Source organism: Mesoplodon mirus, assembly GCF_964341445.2.
Source record: "Mesoplodon mirus genome assembly, chromosome: 18".
In the NCBI taxonomy this organism is placed as follows: Eukaryota; Metazoa; Chordata; class Mammalia; order Artiodactyla; family Ziphiidae; genus Mesoplodon; species Mesoplodon mirus.
In genome coordinates, this window is record NC_138994.1 from 50,234,958 (window position 1) to 50,260,626 (window position 25,669).

The 25,669-nt window shown below is 36.9% G+C and overlaps 1 protein-coding gene across 1 annotated transcript in view; it reads right to left on the bottom strand.

The window, feature by feature from the left end:
• Positions 1-7,553: 7,553 nt before the first annotated feature.
• Positions 7,554-25,669, bottom strand: part of PAFAH1B1 (platelet activating factor acetylhydrolase 1b regulatory subunit 1) — a 76,619-nt gene continuing 58,503 nt past the window's right edge. Inside the window, exons 3-11 of the mRNA XM_082605381.1 lie at positions 23,619-23,703; positions 23,246-23,320; positions 22,130-22,336; positions 16,705-16,873; positions 14,817-14,919; positions 13,874-14,102; positions 12,382-12,483; positions 9,810-9,966; positions 7,554-8,895 (exon numbers count right to left, since the gene is read on the bottom strand). Coding sequence (XP_082461507.1) covers positions 8,822-8,895; positions 9,810-9,966; positions 12,382-12,483; positions 13,874-14,102; positions 14,817-14,919; positions 16,705-16,873; positions 22,130-22,336; positions 23,246-23,320; positions 23,619-23,703 — 1,201 coding nt within the window. The 3' untranslated portion in view covers positions 7,554-8,821. The remainder of the gene's footprint in view (positions 8,896-9,809; positions 9,967-12,381; positions 12,484-13,873; positions 14,103-14,816; positions 14,920-16,704; positions 16,874-22,129; positions 22,337-23,245; positions 23,321-23,618; positions 23,704-25,669) is intronic.

The following is a 25,669-nucleotide window of genomic DNA, read 5'->3' on the forward strand; positions in this document are numbered from 1 at the left end:
CGGGCCTGTGAGATGGGAGGGTTGTGGGCAGGAGGCCTGTCTCAAGAGGAGAAGTGTCTGCAGCAGGCGGGTCCTCAGCCTCATGCGTACTTAAATGCCTTTTTGAATACTTGGAGAGTCCTTTGTGTCTGACGTTGTGGAAAAAAAAAATTCCAACCCTGATGTCTGTCTTCTTGAGCCAACTGAAAAGAAGATGTCCCTGACATCATCGAGGTTTTCTTCTAAGTGATGCCCAAGGATGCTCCCTCCCACCCCGCTTTACAGTCTCCTGGTTGTGTTCTGAACGTGCATGCCTTCCTAGGGCATTTATCCTGTGAACGCCAGTCATGTGTTTCTCAGCACTTCTAGATTGTGGGCATGATCTTGTAAAGCTGAGAAGGGATCAAGTGTAATTACCATTGGACCCACTAGTCACCTGAGAGGCCCATTTTTCGTGGTTGATCCCTTAAGCGTATTGGTGCTGTCAGGTGCCTTTTGACAACTGAAATGACGAGGGACTGTTGTTTTATAAAGGACACAGAGGTATGAAATCCACCTTTTCTCCTCTTCTCTTAGTTGACAGATTGCAAATTTTTGAAAAGGGTGAACAGTGGTATCCAGGAAGGGTTAGTGTGAGAACTGGCAAGGCAGGTCGTGGGGCAGCTGTGCGAGATGGAATACAGGTCTAACTTGTGTGAGCCTCTTTGTGTCCCCCACGCTGGTCTTTGACTTTCTGCTCTACTTTTCTTCCCTGTTTGCATTTCTCTTAACATGCATATTACTTTTACAACTTTAAAAATATTTTTAAAAGGACTGTTACTACTTCTAAGTTGTATCATCTGTCTCCACTCGCTCCTGCCCTCCAGACTCATTGTTTTTTGTTTTAATTGAAGTATAGTTGATTTACAATGTTGTGTTTCTGGTGTACAGCAAAGTGATTCAGTTGTACATTATCTATAGCTATGTATGTGTATGTATGTATTCTTTTTCATATTCTTTTCCATTATGGTTCAGTACAGGATATTGAATATAGTTCCCTGTGCTACACAGTAGGACCTCGTTGTTTATTTTATATATAGTAGTTTGTATCTGCTAATCCCGAACTCCTAATTTATCCCTGCCCCACCCCCTTCCCCTTTGGTAACTATAAGTTTGTTTTCTATGTCTGTGAGTCTGTTTCTGTTTTGTAAATAAATTCATTTCTGTCATATTTTATGTTCCACATATAAGTATCATATGGTATTTGTCTTTGACTTAACTTAGCGTGATGATCTCTAGGTCCATCTGTGTTACTGCAAATGGCATTATTTCATTGTTTTTATGGCTGAGTAGTATTCCATATTATATATGTACCACATCTTTATCCATTCATCTCTTGACGGACATTTAGACTGCTTCCATGTCTTGGCTACTGTATTGTGCTGCTGTGAACACTGGTGTGTCTTTCTGGATTAGAGTTTTCTCTGGATATATGCCCGGGAGTGGGATTGCTGGATCACTATTTTTAGTTTTTTAAGGAACCTCCATACTGTTTTCCATAGTGGCTGTATCAGTTTACATTCCCACCAACAGTGTAGGAGGGTTCTCTTTTCTCCACACCCTGTCCAGCATTTATTATTTGTAGTCTTTTTTTTTTTTTTTTTTTTGCGGTACGCGGGCCTCTCACTGTTGTGGCCTCTCCCGTTGCGGAGCACAGGCTCCGGACGCGCAGGCTCAGCAGCCATGGCTCACGGGCCCAGCTGCTCCGCAGCATGTGGGATCCTCCCGGACCTGGGCACGAACCCGTGTCCCGAACCCCTGTCCCCTGCATCGGCAGGCGGACTCTCAACCACTGCGCCACCAGGGAGGCCCTGTAGTCTTTTTAATGGTGGCCATTCTGACCAGTGTGAGGGGATACTGCATTGTAGTTTTGATTTGCGTTTCTCTAACAATTAGCACTGTTGAGCATCTTTTCCTGTGCCTATTGGCCATCTGCATGTGAAGAAATGTCTGTTTAGGTCTTCTGCCCATTTGATTGGGTTGTTTCTTTTTGTAATTGAGTTGAATGAGCTGTTTGCATATTTTGGAAATTAAGCCCTTGTCGGTGGCATCATTTGCATTGTTAGACATGAATATTGAGAGAACTGTTAGACTTAGTTGAGGAATTCCTACATATCCTAAAGGTGAGAATGAGGTATCCTGATGTGGCCCAGAGTATTTCCTCCCCCCAACTCCCAGTATCTACACTAGCAATCAAACAAGGCATGCATGATCAGGACACCTTACAGAGGACAGGAGGGCCTCCTCAAGTGGAAAGAAATACCCCCATTAAACAGGGAAATCCACTGATTAAAAAAAAGAACTCAGACACTGAGTTGCAGGCCATTCAGGACACAGTTGCCCTTAGAATAGTCATTTCATATAGAATGAGTGAGGAGCCTTCCTATGTTGCAAGTGTGGGCAACGTTAATTCTTATCCATTCCCAGCCTCTACCCCATTCCTCATGGTCACCCCACAGTGGAGTTGACAGTGTGGTGACAGAGAGGGGCTTGGGGATGGGATGAGGGTCTTTTCCTGTATGACTAAAAGTAGGTTAAATGATTGTTTCAGAGATGTCAGAAGGCCCTCCTTATACTTAAATAGCTAATTAGATGCTAAATACAGGCAGAACCAGGTAAGGGAAAGAGCTAGTGCATTTGGGTTCAAGTCCCAGCTCACTCTTTAATTAGCTCAATACCCTTGGCATATGACCTCACCTTAAGTGAGCCTGTTTTCTTGTCTGTAAAAATGTGCTAATACCCACCAGCAGGGGATGTATGTGAGGAAGACGGTATGTTGAGAATAAGGGTGTTGGCCTGACAGGCGTTCAAATGTTGGGTGTTTTCCTTCCTTTAGTCCCTGCACCAGCCGTTTTTAAGAGGGCTGGTGACCAAGTGGGAATGACAACAAAATGGTGTTTTGTGAAAGTGATGGTTATTTATTATTATTTATTCTTGTTCAGAAGCAAACAGTGATCTCAAAACACTCCTAGGAGAGTGTTTGCATGATGTGTCTAAACAACTGCAGGGGGCTTCCCTGGTGGCGCAGTGGTTGAGAGTCCGCCTGCCGATGCAGGGGACACGGGTTCGTGACCCGATCCCGGAAGATCCCACATGCCGCGGAGCGGCTGGGCCCGCGAGCCATGGCCGCGGAGCCTGTGTGTCCGGAGCCTGTGCTCCGCAACGGGAGAGGCCACAGCAGTGAGAGGCCCGCGTACAGCAAAAAAAATAATAATAATAAATAAATAAACAACTGCAGGAAAATGAAATCTTTTTTTAAATGCAGGTGTGGCAAAGTGCTGAATTTATTCATTTATAACATTCACTTTTAGTTGTTTCTGATATGATGGGGAAAAAATGCAGTGTTTCAGTTCAGCCTTTTCATTTACTGGATTTATGTATAAAAGATCTTGGAAAGGCAGTTACTTTGGTGTAAGAGAAAAATCCTTGCCCTTCTTCCCTGGATGTAACTATCCTGTATGTTTACATAAGAAATAATAAACCGGAGATGTGAGTGGAAGAAAAATATTCACAAAGGAACAAACTCCATTTATGAAAGAGAGAGGTTTGAGTTCAAACCCCAGCTGGAGGGCCCAGGGCCCAGTGACTTGTCTAAATTTTTTTCTTCAGTGAAAAGTTAGTTCATTTAGATCAGTGGTTCTCAAACTTGAGCCTGAATCAGAACCATCTGGATGGTTTGTTAAAATGGATTTGCTGGGTCCCACTCTGTGACAGATACAGCAGGTCTGAGCTAGAGCCCAAGGACTTCCATTTCTAATGAGCTCCCAGGTGATGCTGATGCTGGCACGGGGAGCACATTGAGAATCACTTTCCTAGAGGGTTCTGGTATGTCAGCAGTGGAGAATCGTCTGTCTACGGGCAAGACAAGTTCCACCAAAGACTAACAAGGAGAGAGCTGCCTCACCCAGGATGCAGCACCATTTCTCCAAGTCTTCCATGTTCCAGTCCTTGTCCTCCACCAGGGAAAGACGCAACCATGAGTCTTAGAAGGAAGCTTGATGTGTGTGACAAACCAACAGGTTTTGAAAAGCTAAGTGCACTTCTGGATAGTGATACTAAAGCTGGAAATCTCCACTCTTAGGGAAAGTGACGAGGCTCATCATCTGGATCTCAGCCTAGGGGAAAAGAGGAGCTCTGCAAAGAAATGGAAAAGCTGCAAAACGCCGGAAACTGTAACTTCAAGCATTACTTTGCTGCTCTTGGCCCAGCTTCCCATTTGGAGGGGGTGGGTGGGTAGAGAAGCTACCTTCTAAATGGCAGGATGACAGTTGGGCTGTAAGAAAAGAGCCGCCACATCATTCAACTTGTCCTTTGCGGGAGACCTCACGGGTGCCCTAAAAACACGCATGCTGGCTGGGCAGTAGTCCAGGGATGAAACATGGCTGACACATGTAAAGCACATAGAAAGCCATGGGGCTTCTGAGAAAAGGGTGAAGATTCTTGGTACATTTCAACCAAAATTTAAAACAGTATTAATAATCTCCAAGAATCCAAGACCACTGGGCAGAATTAAAAGGCTCATTCATTAACAGAACAAAGGCAGTAGGGTCACTTCTCCCCGGGGCCCTGAGGCTGTAACAGGTCCTTCCTGGCCTCAGCTGTAGTCACGGTCAGAAAGGGCTGCTGGAGGGCAGGGTGGAGCCTTGGAAAACAGTCTGGAGCTGCCTGACCCAGTGGGTTGTGCCAGCCCCTCAGGCAAGAACCCCTGCAGCTGTGCTCCTAGTTCTCTCCTGCAAATAGGGTGAAGGAAGCAAGACAGCAAAGGCGGTGCTGGCGCTGCCCTGAAGAAAGGCCTTCCATCCAGGCCCTGCTAGCAACTTGCATCTTACTCTCCATATGACTGGTGCTGAACACAACCCTGCCTCCTATTAGGACTCAATTTAAAAGGTCTTAAATCTGTGCACAAAAAGACAAAAAAAAAAAAAAAAAAACCACATCTAGTTTTATAGGCATTTAATAGTTTACCAATTGGTACAATAAGATTTTTTTAATATGCAGAAAACATGAATAAATCTTGTTTTACACAGTCTGAGAGCAACAAATCTTACTGTAAAACACAAGAGCAATATTATATACATTCCTTTACTGATTTTTTAAAATTGTGTCAATATCTTCAGTTAACTCTTACAATCTGGGGAACTGTTTTCTCCAATCACCACCTCTGTAACTGTTCGTTCATATGAAATCAACGTTCGCCTTCATGTCAGTGTCAGGATCAATTTCTAACTCGAAGATTGTGTGTTTTGTTTCTACCATCTTCAGAGTGAGCTTTAGGGATGCTTGAAGGATAGGCAGGACAAGAAAGCAGCCACTTACATGATATAGTGGAAAGATAAAAAGGCCAGTTCGGTCCAGTTGTGACTTGTAAATCCAGCTTGCCCTCCCCCTACCCCACTGAAAAAAACCAAAACCTTTTTCACCGATTTCGTACATGTTGCTTCTCTACCAGGAGATTCTTCTTTGCATCATCTAGGTTAGTTAACACATTGGACTTATATACAGCTGGACAGAGAGGAACCATTTTAAGTGCCTTTTCCTTCAACAATTTTATCTTCAGTTGCTTAAGGATTATCAAGCCACCACTGTCAACAAAACAAAATATCCTTTACTTCTAAATAGTTTTTCTTTAAATAAATTTAAAAAAAAAACTATTTAATGAGTGATATTATCTGGAAGTTCACATAGAAACAGAAAGAGGCAAACAGGAGAGCAGGGCACTGACAGTAAGGAGACTGGGCTTAGTGATCTAGAGCCAAAGCTTCCGAAGGCTACAGCGAGCGCCCACAGCCCTGACGACGTGCTAACGCTAGTGAGTTTTAGAGCAGTGCTCTGGGCACACCATTGGTCACACCACAATGGACAAAACAGGACAGTCTCAGTCTCCTAAAGTGCAAGAGGCCATGTCAAAAAGCAACTATTCTCCAAGCCATGTCTAAACCAGTTTCCGTGGCTTGCACTTTCAAGAGTGCAGCTAGGTCTTCTTGGGCACGTTATATTAGGGTGGCAATGGAATGTCTGTTTTCACACAAACAAAAGGTCAATCATCATCTGAGGATGCAATTCTATCAGCTTTTTATTTCTTAAATAAGTGGCCAATTTGATTGAGACAGTGACAAAGCAGCAGTGAACCTCTAAACCCATCAATAAATTCCTCTACTTACAATCCAAACCAGTAACCTCATCATTGTACTTATCCCAGGCAAGGCACAGGGTTAGACAGCAGACAGAGAAAACGCAGGAAACAGGAAGAAAGGGCATCAACAGGGCAGTGTCAAACAACAGTGCAGGAAACCTCTGCAAATCTGCTTCCGGATTGTGGATGGATCACTCTCCCCACCCCCTTCATTATTCAAACAGGGCTCGTTACACTTGGATCCAGTTGAGGACCATCCCTGAGATTCAACGTTCGCTGCTTCGTAAATGGAGGATGTCTGGTAACTCAACTAAGCAGCGGGCTGTGGCAATCTCCCAATAAGGATGACTTTGTTTACAGAGTGATAGTTTCTCCTTGTCAGTGGAAGTCACTGCAGGCTGCAGGGAAAACGCAGCGACAGTGGCTTTGTTTCCTCCTAAATCGGTACCATTTTTTTCCTTTATTGTTCGTATCTAGGAGTGATTTCTAGATGTTGTGGCTTACCCTTAAACAATTCGTGTTGCTACATGATAAAAATGAATTAAAATACAAGACATTTATACATGTACAAACAAATGTTAAAGATGCACCATTTCTATGTATTTATATTTCTTAAAATAGGACAGGAAATAGCAGCAAACAAGAACAAAGATATCTTCCATAGCTTCTGTAGAAAAATCCAGTCAGAACAGCTAAGGGGAAACAAAAAAAGACTTCTCAATGTGAGCAGGGTTGTGAGGCAATATTGTCCTGAAAGTTATTCTACTGTATTTAAGAAATTAGCTTAAGTTGTAATTTTTGTCCTCAAAAATAGCCATTAGTTTTCAAAACACTTTTCCTTCCAGAGACATCTCTCAGGAATTATTAAAAACAAACAAGCAAACAAACAAAAAGACAAAAGCTAGACATAAAGCTGCTTCTAGTAAATATATGGCCTATTCTCTGTGTGTGTATCTACAGGACATTAACTCTAACCCTTTGTCTTTTTCAGGAACCAAATTTCCACTGAATACTAAAAGGGATATTTTTTTTTAAAAAATCACGTATTACACAAATGAATAAATGCAATCCAGGATAAATTTCTTTGTTAAACTATCTTTGTTATTTCATTGTTCTGTTAACTTTTCAAATGACCTTTTAAAAAATGTTGGTTAGCTAAGCAATGGGATTATTTATTAATAATGTGCAATGGAATATTGTTTCCAAAGTCGTAGATAAAAATTTTCTTAAACCTACTTGTAGTAACTTTGGACCACAATATACAATATATCAGGGATGTGTAAAATGCTCAACAGCCAAACCGGGGGTGGAGGTGGCGGATAATGGAAGTGATTTTCCTTTAGCTGGGAAAAATTCCCACAGAGTCAGACCTGGTTTTCAGAAGCATTAGGATCAAAAAGGATTTGTTCTAAAGCATGGTATTCCACAGCAAGATTTATTCTATTTATATGTTTTAGCACTTCTTCAAAAACCCAGGACCCAAGGACATGGAGGTTTTATGTGTGTGATATACATACATATACAGACTTATCCACTTATAGATAGGCCCATATACTCATAAACATTTATACATAAACAAAAGGTGAAAACACAGTACATTTTTATGCACGTTCCATTAAACCCTGTCTTTTTATAAACTTGTAAGTTAAACACAGTTCAAATCGATATCAGATTCATGTTGAAAAACAAACTGCTGTATTTCTCCCACTCCCTTAAAATGGGTAAACCTAACCTTTTCAATATTTCTTTGTCATTATGTTATGCACATTGCACATCCCTAAAAAACATCAAAAACAAATAGTGATTTGTACCATGACACACTCAATGGGAAGATTAAACTCTACTTGGAAGTCACATCACTATACAGTCTAACAGTATGGAGAATACAACTAGAAGTGTGTCTAGTGTGGAAAATAGAAGCTTAGAGTATTACAGTGTTTTTTAAACCTGTTTACAAAGCATTAAGACCCAAATGAAATAAATGATTTGTTATTAGCTGCTGAGATTTTTCTTATTTCAGATTTACAGTCATTTTCTTACATAAATATACCACTAGCCTTTGCTTGATAGGCTGCCAAAACAAATGTATCCTACTGATTTGGCAAATGTGTCATGACAAAAATTCCAATGTGTAATCCCCATTAATTACATAGATGGTTCAGAAGATTCTGAATTGTAGCCTTATTACCTAACATCCTTAAAGAAGATTTATTAAGCACACTTAAGTGATGTTACATAGATACACATTTCAGAAAAAGCCCTAATAACCACCACTTTCCCCCAAATGAGGCCATCAAGTCAGGCACCAACAGATAGCAGAAAGAAAAACAGGAATTAATAATCCAACATAAAATGACACTGTCAACTATTCAGTTTAGTGCCCTAGTTCAATTTATTCAACTTCTGCCTTCTTAGGCCTGGTGTGACCAATGCCAGCCCAGGTTTTTAAACCCTATGGTACTTCTAGACAACGTATGTAAATTTACAGTATACAATTTGGATTCACCATGCATGAATACTTTGTGTGTAACATTTAATAAGCTCAATCTACATCCAGAATAATTTACATGAAAGGACAATATTTATTTAAACAGAGCTCAATGGGGTAACCATGGTATCATCAGAGTGCATCCAGAGGAAACAAGGGAGGAGGGGCCAAATGAAACTCAATCAACGGCACTCCCACACCTTTACTGTTTGATCTACACTGCCAGTAACCACATATGGTGCCGTCTTATGGAAATCTGAAAGAAAAAGAGAAGGCTAATTTTAAAATCAGACTGAGCCAAATACAATTTTTAATAAGCCACAAAATAAGCACATCCAAGTGCCAGGAATACTCATTCTTTTTCTCTATACAGCCACACATCTACCCCTAGCAGGTATATCAAGCTTATCAACGAGGTAAGGGAAGCTGAGCCTTAATGATTAAATCCTATACTACTAACACCCTAAAAAAAAACTTCCCCCACTATCCTCATCCCAACTGAGGCTGAATAAACACTGAATTCTAACAACAAGGACAGCCTCAATGTATCCATTTATTGAACACTTACTATGTTCTAGGCTTAGTACTAATGCTTTATATTCACATTTGATCCTTCTAATGACCCTGTAAGGTTAAGCATTAGCCCTATTCTACTGAGGCTATACCTTCATTATTAGATCCATCATACCCTAGTGTATTGTCTTTTACTTTATTCACTACCTTAAATTCTAGATTCAGGTCCAGAGGATACTGAGGATGTTTATTAAGTGTAAATACAGTTCCCTGAGTTTACAACAGTACATATCTGCCAGAGTAAAAAGGTTGAGTAAGATTTCCTTTGAGAAACTTACAAACTAGTAGGGAAGAAAAATTACCCATCATAGTGCTCAGTAAGCATCCTCTTCATAATTCTAGTTTCCAAACCAATGTTGTGCAATGGAGAAAATAATTTTTTTTTTTATTATAAGGCTGATGATGGAAAGAGAGAGTTAAGAAAGGAGAATTTAAAACAAACGGCAGGAATCCATAAAGTTTTTAACCTGTCTTCTCTATTCTGCCCTGAAAGAACATGTTCATTTCTTACCTGGAAACATCCACATGGTTACATAAAACTGTTAGGTCTGGCACCCCAAAACCTAACTGCTCAGAAACCTCGTAACTTGTACATACCCAAGGAGGTAACAAAGTGTTCATGCGCGTTGAGGGTCTTCATGCATCGCTTGTTCTTGTAATCCCACACACGCAGGGTCTTGTCATCAGCGCAACTCAAGATAAACTTCCCCCCAGAATGGAACAGAACTCCACGTACCCAGTTATCATGACCCACCTTAAAAACAAAAAAGTATTTGACTTAATAAAGGGATAAGTAGTTTAAAAAGCATCTACGAAAACAGTAAGTCATTACTCAAAGTGGATTGGAACTACGTACACTAAAAACATCAATGCCAAAAAAGACAAAAGGGGGAAAAAGTCTAAGGAACTCTAGATTAAAGGAGAGTGGAAACTAACAATATATGACCAGTAAATGCAACACATAATACTTGATTGGCTCCTGGACAGAGGCTAAAATAAAGTTATAAAGGACACTACTGGGGTAAATGGAGAAAATTTAAATACGTAGTGTATTAATGTTAAATTTCTTCAGTGTGATAATTTTATTATTGTCATATAGAATACCCCTTGTTTTTAGGGATACATGTTAAAATACCTGGGGTCAAGTGTCATGAGGTCAAGTGTCATGATGTCTACAAGTAACTTTCAAACTGTTCAGCAAAATCTACATATACACACATAGAGAAAAGAAAGTGTTGACAACTGGCGACTCTAGGTGAAGGATATATAGGTATTTACTGCATATCTTTATTCATCCATTCATCTATCTATATCCCCTGTCCAGCAGTTTCATTTCTTGCAATCTATCCTAAGAAATAATTAAGAATGTGTCTAGATGACTTGGTTAACAAAGACGTTCAGCAAAGCACTATATGTAATAAGTGTATCTAATGATATGAGCAAGTGCCACATACCTTCTAAATTAAAAGTCTGCTGCAAAGCAGTACGTATGGTATACCATTTTTACATAGAAAAACCCCCACCATATTCATCTACATAGTAATTTAAGAAAAAGGTTTAGAACTGCACAGTCCAACAGGATAGCCATTAGTCACATGTGGCTATTTAAATATAAACTAAAATTAAATACAATCAACAATTCAGTCCTTCAGTCTCACTAGCCACATTTCAAGACCTCAACAGCTGCCCGTGGCTAGTCGCTACCATGCTGGATAGTGCAGACACAGAATATCATCACAGAAAGCTCTACTGGACAGCTCTAGTCTACGAAAATACACTTGGTAGGTATATTATTAGGTATGGTAAAGTGATCTGAGGGTGATTTTTATTTTCTTTTAACTTTTCTATTTCTCAAATTTTCTAAAATGTAAATAGCTATATTGCTTTTGTAAAAGAACCTCCCTCCCAAAGAACTAAAAATTGAAAAAGAAAAGAGACAGCCAAGGTGACATATCTTTTGCCTTGGTTTACTTTTTTTGCCTTTGCCCTTACTTAAAAAAATACTTTGTTGGGCTTCCCTGGTGGCGCAGTGGTTGAGAGTCCGCCTGCCGATGCAGGGGACACAGGTTCGTGCCCCGGTCCGGGAAGATCCCACGTGCTGCGGAGCGGCTGGGCCCGTGAGCCATGGCCGCTGAGCCCGCGCGTCCGGAGCCTGTGCTCCGCAACGGGAGAGGCCACAACAGTGAGAGGCCCACGTACCGCAAAAAAAAAAAAAAAAAAAAAAAACTTTGTTATCTGTTAGAGCCACCAATCACTGGAGTTGTAGAAGCTTCAACAAAAATCAAATCACATTTCTTGTGGCCACACCAAAATAAAGCAGAAAAAAGAATCCTCCTTCAGTTGAAAAACAGGAGCCAGAAACCTCTAGGGAAATTAATGGTGACCTGTGTTGTTACAGAAGAGAGCACGTGCTTTCTGATTTTAAATGTAGAGCATGTTTTCTAACAGCAACATAGCATACCTGAACTCAGCTCAGAATACTAAGAGGAGAGTTTAATTTTCTAATCAGTTCTTGATGATACTTCCATATGTGTCTCTCATATGCTACAGAGAGACAATCACTTCAAGCTATGATTAGCACTTAAAGAGTCTCTAAACAACATGGATACCAAATTAGAAAAACTGCTACTGGATTAATGTCCACAGATCCCCTACTATCATTCATATATCCTCATACTAAAATCTAGATGAAATCGGCTCCTAAATGAAATAAACATTTCCAAGTCATAAAGCTAACACCATTAATTTCAGAATAATAAACCAAATGAACTTCAACATGCAAATATATAGGTAATAATTAAAAGGATTCATATTAAAATTAAATATAATGAAATCGAAAAGCAAACAGCTTCAAGAAATGAATGAGTCTGTAATATTACTGTTTCCCCTCCGCAGGAGATGTCATATAATTTTTAGAGGTACGGTGGCTAGACTCTCCCTCCTAGCACTGACTGGCTTTGCAGACCCTTTGTATAACATAATATTCTACAGGAATGACCTCTATATCACTGCAACCATGGACTTAAGGACAAGAAGTCTATTTATAAAGAAGTTATTTTAAAACCTCAAATAACTCAGATTATTTAATGAGATATCACAAGGCATCTGACCCAAAAAGATATGCACACAGTAAAAATGCAAAAGCAGCAGTAAGATTATGTCAACTTACAAGGGTCATAAGGCACATGCCAGTACTGACGTCCCACATCTTGATAGTCTTGTCTCTGGATCCAGACAGTAAGAATGGTCCAGGCTTGCCACTTTTTTTAGTCTATAGAAAACATATAAAAATTAAGTTTCCCAGGCAAGAAGTTAGGTAAGGACTTTAAATGACAACTACCTAGCAATGATCTATATTTCTAATTTTGTAAAAACTATTTTCTGACAAATAAAAATTGTATCTATTCAAGGTATACAACTTCATGTTCTGAGACATGTATACAATGTAGAATGGTTACTACAATCAAGCTAATTAACGTAACCATCACCTCACAAAACTACGTTTTTGTGTGTGTGATGAGAACACTGAAGATCTACCCTCTTAGCAAATTTCAAGTATACAATACAGTACTGTTAACTATAGTCACCAGGCTGTACATCAGATATCCAGGACTTATTCATCTTGTTTTTCTCTACTGAAATACAGAAGTCTTTTGACATACCTAGGTTACACAGGAAGGACCTAGATAATATAAAAATAGAAAATTTCCACTTAGATTAAGATTCAGTTTCTACAGCACCAATGGATGGTAAATTTACTGCTCAAGACTTCTGTAATCACAAAAAAATTAAAAACTATTTAATTTATCCTTTATACAAAGTCCAGCCACAACGAATTTATGACATATGGTACATAATCACCACCAGGTGGCAGTAAAAAAAAAAAATCTGAAAATGCAACCAGCCAGCCAGCCAAATAGAAAGAGATTACAATAGAAGCTTCATTTTGAAAAATAACTGGGGGGTGGAGGGATGGGGAATCCTCCTTCATTTATTAAAATGTAATTTTAAGAAACCCATGATAGGAATGTCTATAAAAAAGAAATGTGGTCAATTTTGGCTCATACAACTTATTCACAGAATTAATTATTCTGTAATTTTAAGGTATTAATTACAAAGAATGAAATCATGAAGAGCACAAATTAAGAATCATAAAAAAATAATACAACTCCAGATTCAGCTAGTGTTTCTAATGATCAGGAGTATCAGAGGCCTCCATATGAAATATTCTTCATTTAAAACAAATATTTAAATGCTGAACTACATTTCACCATAAATTTATAAGTAAAATAATTATGTTCATTAAGGAACATTATTCTTCTAAAAGATAACTTTAACCCCTCCCATAAGTTTTATTTTTTGCATTGGTATACTCTTATAACAATGACATTTCTGACTAATTTAAATGACCACTTTTACTCTTCAGGAGAACCCCCATCCCAGCACACATCAAGGGTCAGCTGACAGCAACAGTAACCACTGGTTAAAAAATATAAACACATCTATCTGTAAGTTGGAACAGTTAAGAGTTTCAAGATTCAGAATTCTGGGATACAGATTTTTAAATGCATTAATGGCATGAAATAGAGAATCAGGAAGGTTATTTGAAGTTCTGAGATAACAGCAACAAAATCATGAAATAACATTATATCATACAGTACCTCAGATCCTGTTGCTTCAGAGATGCAAGAATAGGAGCTTTCTGGAGCCCAGGAAATGCATTCTACCACATGCTCATGTTCTCGAAGCTCAGCCTTGCATTCCTTTGTTGCTACGACCCACACGCGCACAGTCTGGTCGTTGGAACAGCTGGCTATCAGAGTGCCGTCTTGATTTGGCCGCACCATACGTACCCATTCTCTGTGTCCTGTGAATGTCTTCACACAGTAGCTATCAAAATAAGTAATAGTTTGCATCGTGAATGGCAATCATTGGGACCCTTCCCAGAAGCGATACAAAACTAGCTATGCACTGGAATGAAGAGAATGGCATCATATGCAAGTCAACAGAATACACGTACATTCCTGGTTAATAAAAGATGGGGACAGGCTGGAAAGTCAAACATCAGTTAAAATAAGCTGATGGAAGTATCATTAAGGAGCTAACCAAATCAAAATCTACAAGGTAAAAAATAGAGAGAAATAAAATTTTTTAACTAAGCACACACAGTAAACCTAACAAAAAAATATTTCTAGCCATGTTGGGGAAAAGGCATGCTCTTACTAATCTGGACAAAACCAGTAGGTTAAGGTTTTATTATAACAATCATGTAATTCTAAGCACAACCAAATTAAGCCTAATAGGGGCATACCTGCACAAATGTTATTTACATTTTAATTCAACCCAGAGAGATAACCTAAAAGAAGACCACAGAGAAAATAAGCCATTGCACAGAAAATGGCTCTCAAGGATATAGTTTCTTTCATAATTTCTGTTCCTTTTGGGTAGACATTTAGAGATTGAAACTTAAGTTTTAAAATATAACTGTCATGGTGATCATTCTGGGTTACAGCCAAATTTACTGGAAAAATCAGAATATAATTCGGGGGTTTTTGTTGAATATTATCTCTTTAAGCTGACGCCTTTTCAACTAAATCTACTTACCCAGTTTGCACTTCCCACATTTTTATAGTTTTATCCCTTGAGGCAGATACTATATGATCTCCATTGGGCATGATGGCTACTGAAGAAACATTGTGGTCATGGCCTAAAACACAAAACACAGTAACATATTAAGTGATATATCATCAAGAGCAATTAAACCTCAGTTCACCATGAGATTTCATCATGGGATTTCAAATATCACAGCAACTTTAAATACAATGGAGTTTTATATAAATTTGATAAGAAACCTGGATTTACACAAAAAAGTTAAGGGATTAAGAACTTAATAAAATAATCCACAATGAAACAAGCAGCCAGCTCAATTTATAATTACATTTCAACCTGTACACCTGTTTTAAAATCACAGGGAATCAGTATCAGCATTTGAATATATTAATACACTGAATGTTTATGAACACTAAAAAAACCCACAAAATTTTCCATGGTTGTTATTCTAAGATATAAGATAGAAATAAGATTTACAGAGATGAACAGAATGGATAAGAAAAATGGGGATTTGGTTCCATATTTAAAATAGTTGTTAAAAATGATTTTTGTGGTTGTTGATATTCATAGGGGTAAGAAAAATAAAATGCATTATTCACAATGCTAGTTAGCTATCCTTTGCAAAAAAAGCCTCAGAGAATCCTCATAAGTATCACATTATTTTAAGGAACATAAAATGGTTGGAAAGAACTCTTTAAGTTAGAGCAATAAGATACAGGCTACTTAAAGAAACAAATACAGATCTTACAAAAGGATTCAATAGAATTCCCCTGATCTGTAAGCTTCCCTAATGCACTTAATATGGGGGAGTGGGGCAGGGGAGCATACCATTCAAATTACACCATCTGTGTAGTCACACAGCTTACTCAAGTGCTAACATCACTGGATAATCATTAAAAAAAAATTTGTATTAACATAGTATGTGTTCCTTAAATAAAACCCAAAGATTCATATTTCATCATGTTTAAAAAAACAACAAAAATCCTTATTTAGTGAGCACCTCCTATGTACCAGGTACTAAACCAGATGATTTGAGTATACAATCTCATTCTATCCTCACAACCCTATGACTTCAATTCTTAGTTCAATACTTAAGTATTATTCATCTTATAGATTAGAACTTACAATTTCCTAATGCCGTTAAGTAAACAAGTAGGAATCGGAACCCAGATATCTGATTCCAAAGCCCATGCTCTTTCTATAAAGCCAAACTGCTTCAGAAAACAGTCTCCATGACAAGGGCTGGGTAAACAACTTAACAGTGAGGCTATAGTATATGTGGAATATTAAAAAGTAAAAGCAAAGGAATATGGGTTCCAGCTTTTACTACATCTACTCTCTTTGACTTCAGTTTCCCAACTGCAAAAAATGAGGAACAACAACAAAACAACCCCAATAAATTCATTTTCTCTTCTTCTCAAGAACAGATAGATGTCCTAGCAGTTTTTCTCATTCAAAAATATTTGTGAAAACAAATACTTTATAACCACTAAGAGATACTTAAAACCTCGTAACAGAAAACAACTCTCAATTACCATGATTATCCATGGACTATCTACATCATATGCTCCTCCACTATAGACAGTAAGAACTGAATGTAGGGACCCAGTTGATTGCATGACTGATTTGACCAATAACAGAGTAATGTGAATAAAAAACAAACAAACAAAAAAAAACACAGTCTGTTCTAGAACCATTAAGATTTCTGTGTTTGACTACTGTTACACTGTAAAATTAAAACCCAGTAAAGAGTAAAAAAACAAAAAACAAAAAACAAAAAAACCTGAATGTAGGGAACTTGCACACTGTTAGAGAACATTATCCTTCTCTCTGGAATACCATGTTAGACACCAATATCAAAATGCTATCCTCCACCCCTTACCATGCATGGTTCTGATGCATTCGAAGCCCTGAAAATCCCATAGTTTAATGGTCATATCCGCAGAACATGAAGCCAGAAGCTTGCCACTATGGTCGAATGAAATATCCTGTACAGAGTCTGTATGCCCCTTAAGAGTTCGTTCAAAATCTCCAGTCTCATAATCCCACACCTGTCAAGTGAACAGAAAATTGGTTAGCATCACATCACTCCTTTCTCAGTTCACACCTGCACTCGGCAGGCCAGTCTGGCACTATATTGACTAACTGAACAAGTAACAAAGGGTAACTCTCTTAGAAACAGCACACCTTCAAGTATAATTGGACTTTTCTCTATAGAGAAAATCGATTATTAAATAGACCTCTAAAACCACATTTACTAAGCATCTACCATATAGCTAACCATGCTAGTGATTAGGTATATAATGCTATAGGACAGAGTCCCATCCCAGTCTGACAGCAGGCAACAGACATGTTAAAAAGTAAATATAAGTACCAGAAAAAAAAAAAAAAAAGGGTTTCAGAGGCCTATGACATGAGCCACAGTCACATTCTTAAAGATAATTTTTCTAAAAAAATAAAAATAATAATCTATCAAGAATAATTACTATTAGAAACAGATCTCAAGAACATACTAAACTTCTATCCTGGTGGCCAAATACCAGTCTGAAGTTAAGTCTTTAACCAACACTAATTACATGCTCTAAAATCAAGTGACTGATTTCATTCTTTCCATAGTAAGTTCAAATGTAGGGTGTATTTCACCCAATTTAGACAAACTTAGAAGATGTATTTTGAAAATATGGAAACAATCTAAACATCCAATATTAGGGGAATGGCTACGCAGATATAAACTTTGCTACTGTAAGGAATTTATGGCATGTATACAATAATGTTATATAAAAAACACAAAATTACACACGATTACAACTACATTAAAAAATGCACATAAGAAAAATAAACTATCCTCTAAAAACATTTCTTTTACAGTAAACTTACGTAGCCTTCCCAAAATAAACATATTAAAATTTTACCATTTAAATGTTCAAGTATTTCTACATGGAAGTGATTACTTTATGTTTAGTTTTGTTCATATTTCGTTAGATGTATCTTGAAGTATTCTGGAGTTTTTTGATGCTACTGTGGCGTTTTTAAATTTCGATTTTCAATTATTCTAGTTTATAGAAATACAATTATTTTTTATATATTGACCTTGTATCTCATCATTCTGTTACACTGTCATAATTCCAGGTTTTTGTAGATTCTTTGGGATTTTCTATATAGAAGATCATGTTGTCTGCAAATAAAGGCAAGTTCCATTCTTTCCTTTCCAATCTATATGCCTTTTATTTCTTCTTTACTGCACTGGCTAGGCACTCTAATACAAAGGTGAATTTAAGTGGTTGAGACTGGTCATCCTGGCCCTGATTCCTGAACTCAGGGGGGAAGCACTGCTTTCCACCATTAAGTATTATGTCCACTCTAGGTTTCCCAGATACCTTTACCTTTTATCAGGCTGAGGAAGCTCCCTTCCCAGCTTGTTGAGAGTTTTTATCATGCATGGATGTTGGAATTTTGTCAAATGCTTCTGAACCTACTATGTTTTTTTGGCTGATGTGGTATATCACACGGATTGATTTTCAAATGTGGAACCAATCTTGCATTCTGGAATAAACCCTATTTGCTTATGACATATTAACTGTCCTTTTTATGAACTGCTGGATTCAATTTGCTTATAATTTATTAAGGATTTTGCATTTATGTTCATAAATGGTATTATATCGGTCTATAGTTTTCTTTTTTTTGGTAATATCTTTACTCATTTTGATATCTCTTTGTTTCATTTCAAAACCAAGAGTTCAGATGAATACTTTACATACTGAAAATAAATAAGGTGTGACCTTGAAGTTCACTTCCATTTAAGTTAATTTTCTTTCCATGCATTCATTAAAGAACACTGAAGCATCCTCCTCTAAAATAAATATACCCAGAATATGAACTGTGTCTCCTCATAAATGGTAAACAAACAGAGCATTTTAGTGTTTATAAATGTTAGGAATTGATGAGAATTTTTTCTTTACTTGATATTTACCTTTTGTATGATTATAAAATAAATGCTGATAAAAAATATAACATACTGATATAAAGGCAATAAAAAATATCCATTATCCTACCAATGGCATGGTTTTTCCATTTTTTCTATGCTCCTTTTAAAAAAGTATGGTGACCGCGTATACTTCATTATCCTGTTTTCCCTTTGCATCTCATCATAAGAATTTCTCCATGCCATTAAAAACTTATCAGCAAACATTCTTTTAATACTAATTCCTAATATTTTCTAAACAAAAGGAAAAACATTATTATAGAAAACATTATAGTGAAAACCTCTGAATAGTGAAAAGTATCTGTCCTCATTCTGCAATAGTTAGGTCAGACAGTGATGGTGAAGAAGAATTTTGAGTCAGAAAGTGTAAGCTTTTTAGCCCTTCATACATTCTGCTAAATTGTTCTCCAGTAAGATTATATCAAATGTAATGAGAATGCCTGCTTCATCAAATTCTTATCACCTCTGGGAATTCTCATTTAAAAAGTAAAAATCTTGGGGCTTCCCTGGTGGCGCAGTGGTTGAGAGTCCGCCTGCCGATGCAGGGGACACGGGTTCGTGCCCCGATCCCGGAAGATCCCACATGCCGCAGAGCGGCTGGGCCCGCGAGCCATGGCCGCGGAGCCTGTGTGTCCGGAGCCTGTGCTCCGCAACGGGAGAGGCCACAGCAGTGAGAGGCCCGCGTACAGCAAAAAAAAAAAAAAAAAAAAAAGTAAAAATCTTGGCAGATTTGATATATATTTTAACCTGCATTTCTTCTTCTATTAGTAGTGACGCCAAAGCTCTATTGTTGGTTAGCCACTTTTTCTTCCTCTGAATTGTCTGTTCATGTCCTATAGTCCATTTTTCTGTTGAGGTGTTACTGTTTTCCGTATTTGTTTGAACTCTAAATATTAAAATTGGCAATCCTTGATCTGCTTTATTAGTTGAACATATTTTTCAGTTTTGTTTGCTGTTCATTTTTCTTAACATTTAAGAACTAATTCTAAATGACAACCAGAAATAATGTTTCAAAAATTTAAATGACGCAATTAAAAGGTCATGAGCTCTTCCAAATATCCATCCTCTATCATTTTTCTTAAATTATTGTAGTTCAAATGTTGATAATGTAAATGAATGACTCTAAAAGGAACGTGTTATATTTACTAGCTGCACAAGAGAAATTATATAATAAAATTTTAATTTTGTTATAACTATAATATTATCTACAGTTTATTGGGGACTTACCGTCCATCCACCAAACACTGTACTGTTATATACATTATGAATACATTACTTCATTTTAAGCCAAAGAATCTTATAGATATTTTTAATCCCCCTTCCAACAAATGAGAAATTTGAGCCTTAAACATATCAAGCACTTTGCCCAAGATAGTCACAAAATTACAGAAAATTCTGTCTCTGTCCTCCTTTGAGTTTTTTGGAAGGTAGTTCTGTCACAATCATCATTTAGGAATCCCCTAGCTTTACCGTAATTGAAGAATGAAAACCACTGGTAGAAACAAGTTTCTTTTCATTCCACAAAATACCCAACGAAATGAGAAAGACTTATGTATAAAATAGAACAGTATTACTTAAGATAGTAGATGACTGGAAATAAAAATCCAATGGAAGATTTGTTAATGGTGTTGAGACACTGCTGACACTGAGTACTCCTTCAGTATTTTAAGCAGCTTCCATGTATTATTTAATCTTCCCCAAAGTCCTGTGACACAGGTACTAATTATCTTCATTTTACAGATAAGAGAAGTACAAAAAGTTAATTTGCTCATATCACATAAATCATTAAGTGGGGGGGTCAGAACTTGAACCCAGAGCTTGTGCTCTTGACCATTAACTACAAAGTCTCCTCATATAAGTAAAAAGATCACTTTAAAATCATTAAAAATGATGATTCATTAGAAACAAAGAAAAGCATTTCTAAAGTAAGTTAAATCAAAGAAGGAAGCAAAACTAAATACAAATGCTTTTCTTATGTGTGCACATTAAAGACTAAATGGAAGGGAGAACTTTTACTAGTTGCTGACATACGTGGTATGGTTACAGATAAAACTTTTAAAACTTCCATTTGTAATATTTTAAAGTTGAACCAATAGCTAATTTTAAGATGGCATATTAGCAGTTTTATTTACACTTTTAGACCACTGCTGCAAAATCAGTAGTTAAGACTGAGTTTTCCATTTGATAAATCTATCTTTACCCCCATGCTTCTTGACAGCAGTGCAGTTTTTAGTAGACAAGACCATCATGACATTAATAAACTAAATACGTCTACATAATTTGAAAGACAGCAATATATTAGTGTATTAGGCAATCATCTCAGCCTACAGAAATATGTAATGCAAATAGAATTTAAGACTCTCTTCCAATTACTTTGCAGCCCGACCCATGGATCACCAACCCACAGGATGAAAGTAAGCCACTGATTTAGAAACTAAAGAATCCACAAAAGGAAAACATACAATCATGTTTAAAGAACAGGTTAAGTATACACATTTAAGTCATGCCTGCGTTTTATGCTGACTGCTGCTATGTGATAAATACAATCTTAGCAATCTACTCACATTTTTTTATTTATACCTCTACAAATGAAACTTAAAACCTAGAACTTAATCTGAAATAAGCTTTAGGTGGAGAAACCTACTTAAATTTTTAAAACTACATTTTACTTATCTTTCTGTACGTGGTTTATACAACTATCACTGTATTGTGTCTGAATCAAAGGAAATTATAAAAACAATTTTCCTGATTAAAAAATATTAAAATGTATATGCTTATCATGAAAATTTTTAAAAATGAGAGAAATAAATAACTTATAAAATGGAAAGCTGCTATATTTCCATACCCCTAGAGAGAATTACTGTTTGGTTTGGAATCAAAACCGTCAAGGAGAGTGCAATTTAAATAATCCTCCATTGAATTTTTTTGTGGAACATATTCACCCCCGGAATTACTAGTTTTGTAATCCTGTATTTTCATCTATCACCTCTGCTATTAAGTAAGGCACATACTTATACTTTAATTCTTCAAGAACAAAAGTTATTCGAGCACTGGGTGACCTATATTTGTCCAGTGTTACATTAGTGACACCCAATTTTCTCAAACTCATCAGTGAACTTATTTGGCAGCTTGTCTCTCAGGAGCTACAGTGAAATTTTATTCTGTCTTTTAAGGTTTAGAATCAATCACACAGTTTCCAAGAGGCCCTCCTGTTCCTCTGCGTAGGCCCTCATTTCAGGATCTTTTCATTTCTTTCACTCAATTAACATTAAAGTTGCTTCTAACAATTATCCTATTGTATGTCTTTCAATTTTGAAATTACTACCTTAATTGTAGCATCCTCTGAAGCAGAGACCATAACACTGAACACAGGATGGAAAATGACTCGAGTGACTGGACTCCTATGACCACTCAATGCATATTTTTCTGGTGGACGGGGAATCCATTCTTTTGGGTCTCTTTTTTGACCAAGAGGTCCACCCGACGTAAATTCTTCTTTTGCTTCATTTAGTTTTGATTCTAATTCCATAACCTTAAGAAGGAACACATAGTTATGTACAGATAAATTCTGATAAAAATTGTATATTTTTACAAACCTGCCTTTATTTTGCATCCATATACACAGAATAAAATTTCAGTAATTTACAAAGCATTTGTCAGATTTAATTGAAAATGATCTATATTAAATATATCACTAAAATCTTAGTGTGACAAAACTAAAAGTTGAGAAAAATGCAATACAATTGTGTCTTACCTCCTTAACTCAAAGAAAAATTTGGAAGGTGCCAGGACACAAATTAGAAGAAGAGTAGGGAACCTATCTTGATCCTTTCTAATTCTGCCACTCTTAGTAAATTCTTTCCAAACCATAGTTTACATTGTACATGCTAATCAGAATATTCATATTAAAAGCTAACATTACTGAGCATCTGTGTGGCTAGGCACTTTTCTAAGGGCTTTTAATGGATTAACTCACGTTATAACAATATTATTTATTCTAATTTTGCCTACTAAAAGTATAAATTTTAGGACCAGAATATTACCTATTGCCTTCACTTTATAGATAAAAATAAAAGGTCAGAGATGAAAATGACTTGTCTAAGAGCACACTTTAGTGCTCTTTCCCCAGCATCATATCGGCTCCATGTGTTCTTCCCATCTAAGTGCATAAATGGGTTCTTCAGTACCAATTCCTTGAAGTCAGGGTTGTGTTAGATTCAACTCAGCCAGTAGCCCTGGTTGCATAAATTACCATTTACCAGCAATGATCTGTATAGGTCATAATGCATAGAAATAATAATGCATAGAAATGTATTTTTATTTGCCTTTTCAAGCTTAAATATAATTATTAATGTAAAAGAATAATTTATGTTATGTTGATATTTTCAGTTTATATAATACTTTGAATACAACTAACTTAAAAGAAAAAAGACTTAGTTACCTTCTTTTGTAATCTAATAACAGATGTCCATTTTTTTTCCAAAAGACCAGCGTATTTCTTATCTAATTCTTCATTCTAGAGAAAAAAAAAATGAGAACATTAAAAAAAAAAAAGGCAAAAATACAATAGTTCAAGCCATACAAACCATTCACTAGGTTCAAACGTTACAAAAAATATTGATTAAATAAATAAATAAATAAAGCCATCTGATTATACCAAAAAAAGGGGGGGGGGTGAATACTAGGTTTAGTGCCAAGTAAACCACAATAACAAATGACAAGATTTGTGAATAACTCAGGTGACTGTTAACTAGGGATACCTAAGTAAAGTCCACTCATATATACTATGAATAATTGTAAAAAGTCAAACATACCATATCTAATTCAGCTTCCTTTTTAAAAACTGAATATGCTTCTTCATAGCCATTTGAACGAAGATAATCTGCTATAGCTCGATTTCTGAAAGAAAACAAATTCAAATGACTCCTAATAAACTCTCATTTCTATTTTGAAGAAAGAATATTTTATTTAAAATCTCACAAATCTTAAGACACTCTTTTAAGAGTATTACCTTCCAAATCATACAAGTATTTCACAAGAAAAGGAACCCCTCCCAAAAGCCTCTAAAACAGCTAACCCTGTCATAGTACATCCTTAAGATTATAACACTGTTTTTGAGCTTTTAGTTATGTTTCTAATGTGTTGCTTGCCTCACAAGCTGTAAGATCAAGATGTGACTTATATAATTAGTTATCACTTGTGACACTAATGAAATTTAGTTTTGTAGGGAGAACTGTTCTGATAAAATTACAATTAATAAGTATTTTAATTTTAGAGACAACTTTAAACCATGAGAGTGGGTGAAAAAAAGGCATAAGCTACAAACTTAGTATATTATCATAGAATGAGAAATTAATTTAGAAAGAACTCAAAGGTTAGAGAAGCTGAATTAGCAAATGAATTTCATGCTCTCCTTATATTCTTTGAAGGCAAAAATCAGCTACCTGTCTCCTAAGGCAACCTATTTCCAATGTCTCTCAATTTTTTTGAGCCTAAGTCCCACTGTGATAGAAATAGTTTGTTTCCTTGGTATTGCCTTTAAAATATTTCAAATTAATTTAAATAATTTAAAAGTTTATACATACACAAGGTTAAACAAACTTTAAATATATAAGTACACAATAAAGTGTGGTTTCCACCACTGACCTCCAATATTCCATCCCAGAGGCAACCACTTTACCAGTGTTTTGTGTATTCTTCCAGTGATAATCTACCTATAACTACATATCCTTGCATAGTCTTCTAGAGTTAATTAGTACGTGTCTTTAAAACAAACTGCAGTACACTACAGATAATGTCTTACACACAATGTCACATAAACTCATTTAATCTCAGCAATCATTCTTTATCACATGTAAATCTGCCTCTTTAAAAACAATATTGTATTCCATTACAGAGAGACATATGCTTTTACTACTACAAACAATGCTGCTACGACTATCCTTGTATAAATGTCAGTGCTACTGCCCATCTAATGCTTTAGGAAAGAAAACACTCTAGCAGTACTGTAGAATTGGTGGGACTAAGTTTTAATCCAATGGCATGTTAAAAACAAACAATGGAGAAAGAGAATATGGAATTCGAGCAAACACTTCATGTTCCAGGTAATTATTAGCATACCAAAGATTAAAGTACAATAACTAGGGACTTCCCTAGTGGCTCAGTGGTTAAGAATCCACTTGCCAATGCAGGGGAGACGGGTTCAAGCACTGGTCCAGGAAGATCCCACGTGCCGCGGAGCAACTAAGCCTGTGCGCCACAACTCCTGAGCCTGTGCTCTAGAGCCCGTGAGCCACAACTACTGAAGCCACGTGCCACAACTACTGAAGCACGCGCGCCTAGAGCCCATGCTCCACAACAAGAGAAGCCACTGCAATGAGAAGCCCGCGCGCCGCAATGAAGAGTAGCCCCCGCACAGCAACGAAGACCTAACAGAGCCAAAACCAAATAAATAAATAGATAAATTTATTTTTTTTAAAAAAGTACAATAACTAGTGGAGGGGCCTAATCCTCCAAGTGATGGTATTTGGAAGTGGGGCCTATGTGAGGAGGTCACAAATGGGGTTAATGTCCTTATGGAGAGACTAGGAACCAGGAAGTGAGCCCTCACCAGACACCGAATCTGCCAGTTCCTTGGTCTTGGACTTCCTAGCCTCTAAACTGTGAGAAACAAATCTTTGTTGTTTATAAGCCACCCAGTTTACGATATTTTGTTAGAGCAGTCTAAGAACAGACTAAGACAAAAAAGATATACATTTTTTAGGACATTCTGATAGCTGTTGCTTCTGAGAGTTGTAACCAGTTTATACTCCTACCAGCAGTTGCGAATGTCATCCCTTTACCACCTTTACTTTTCAAACATTTG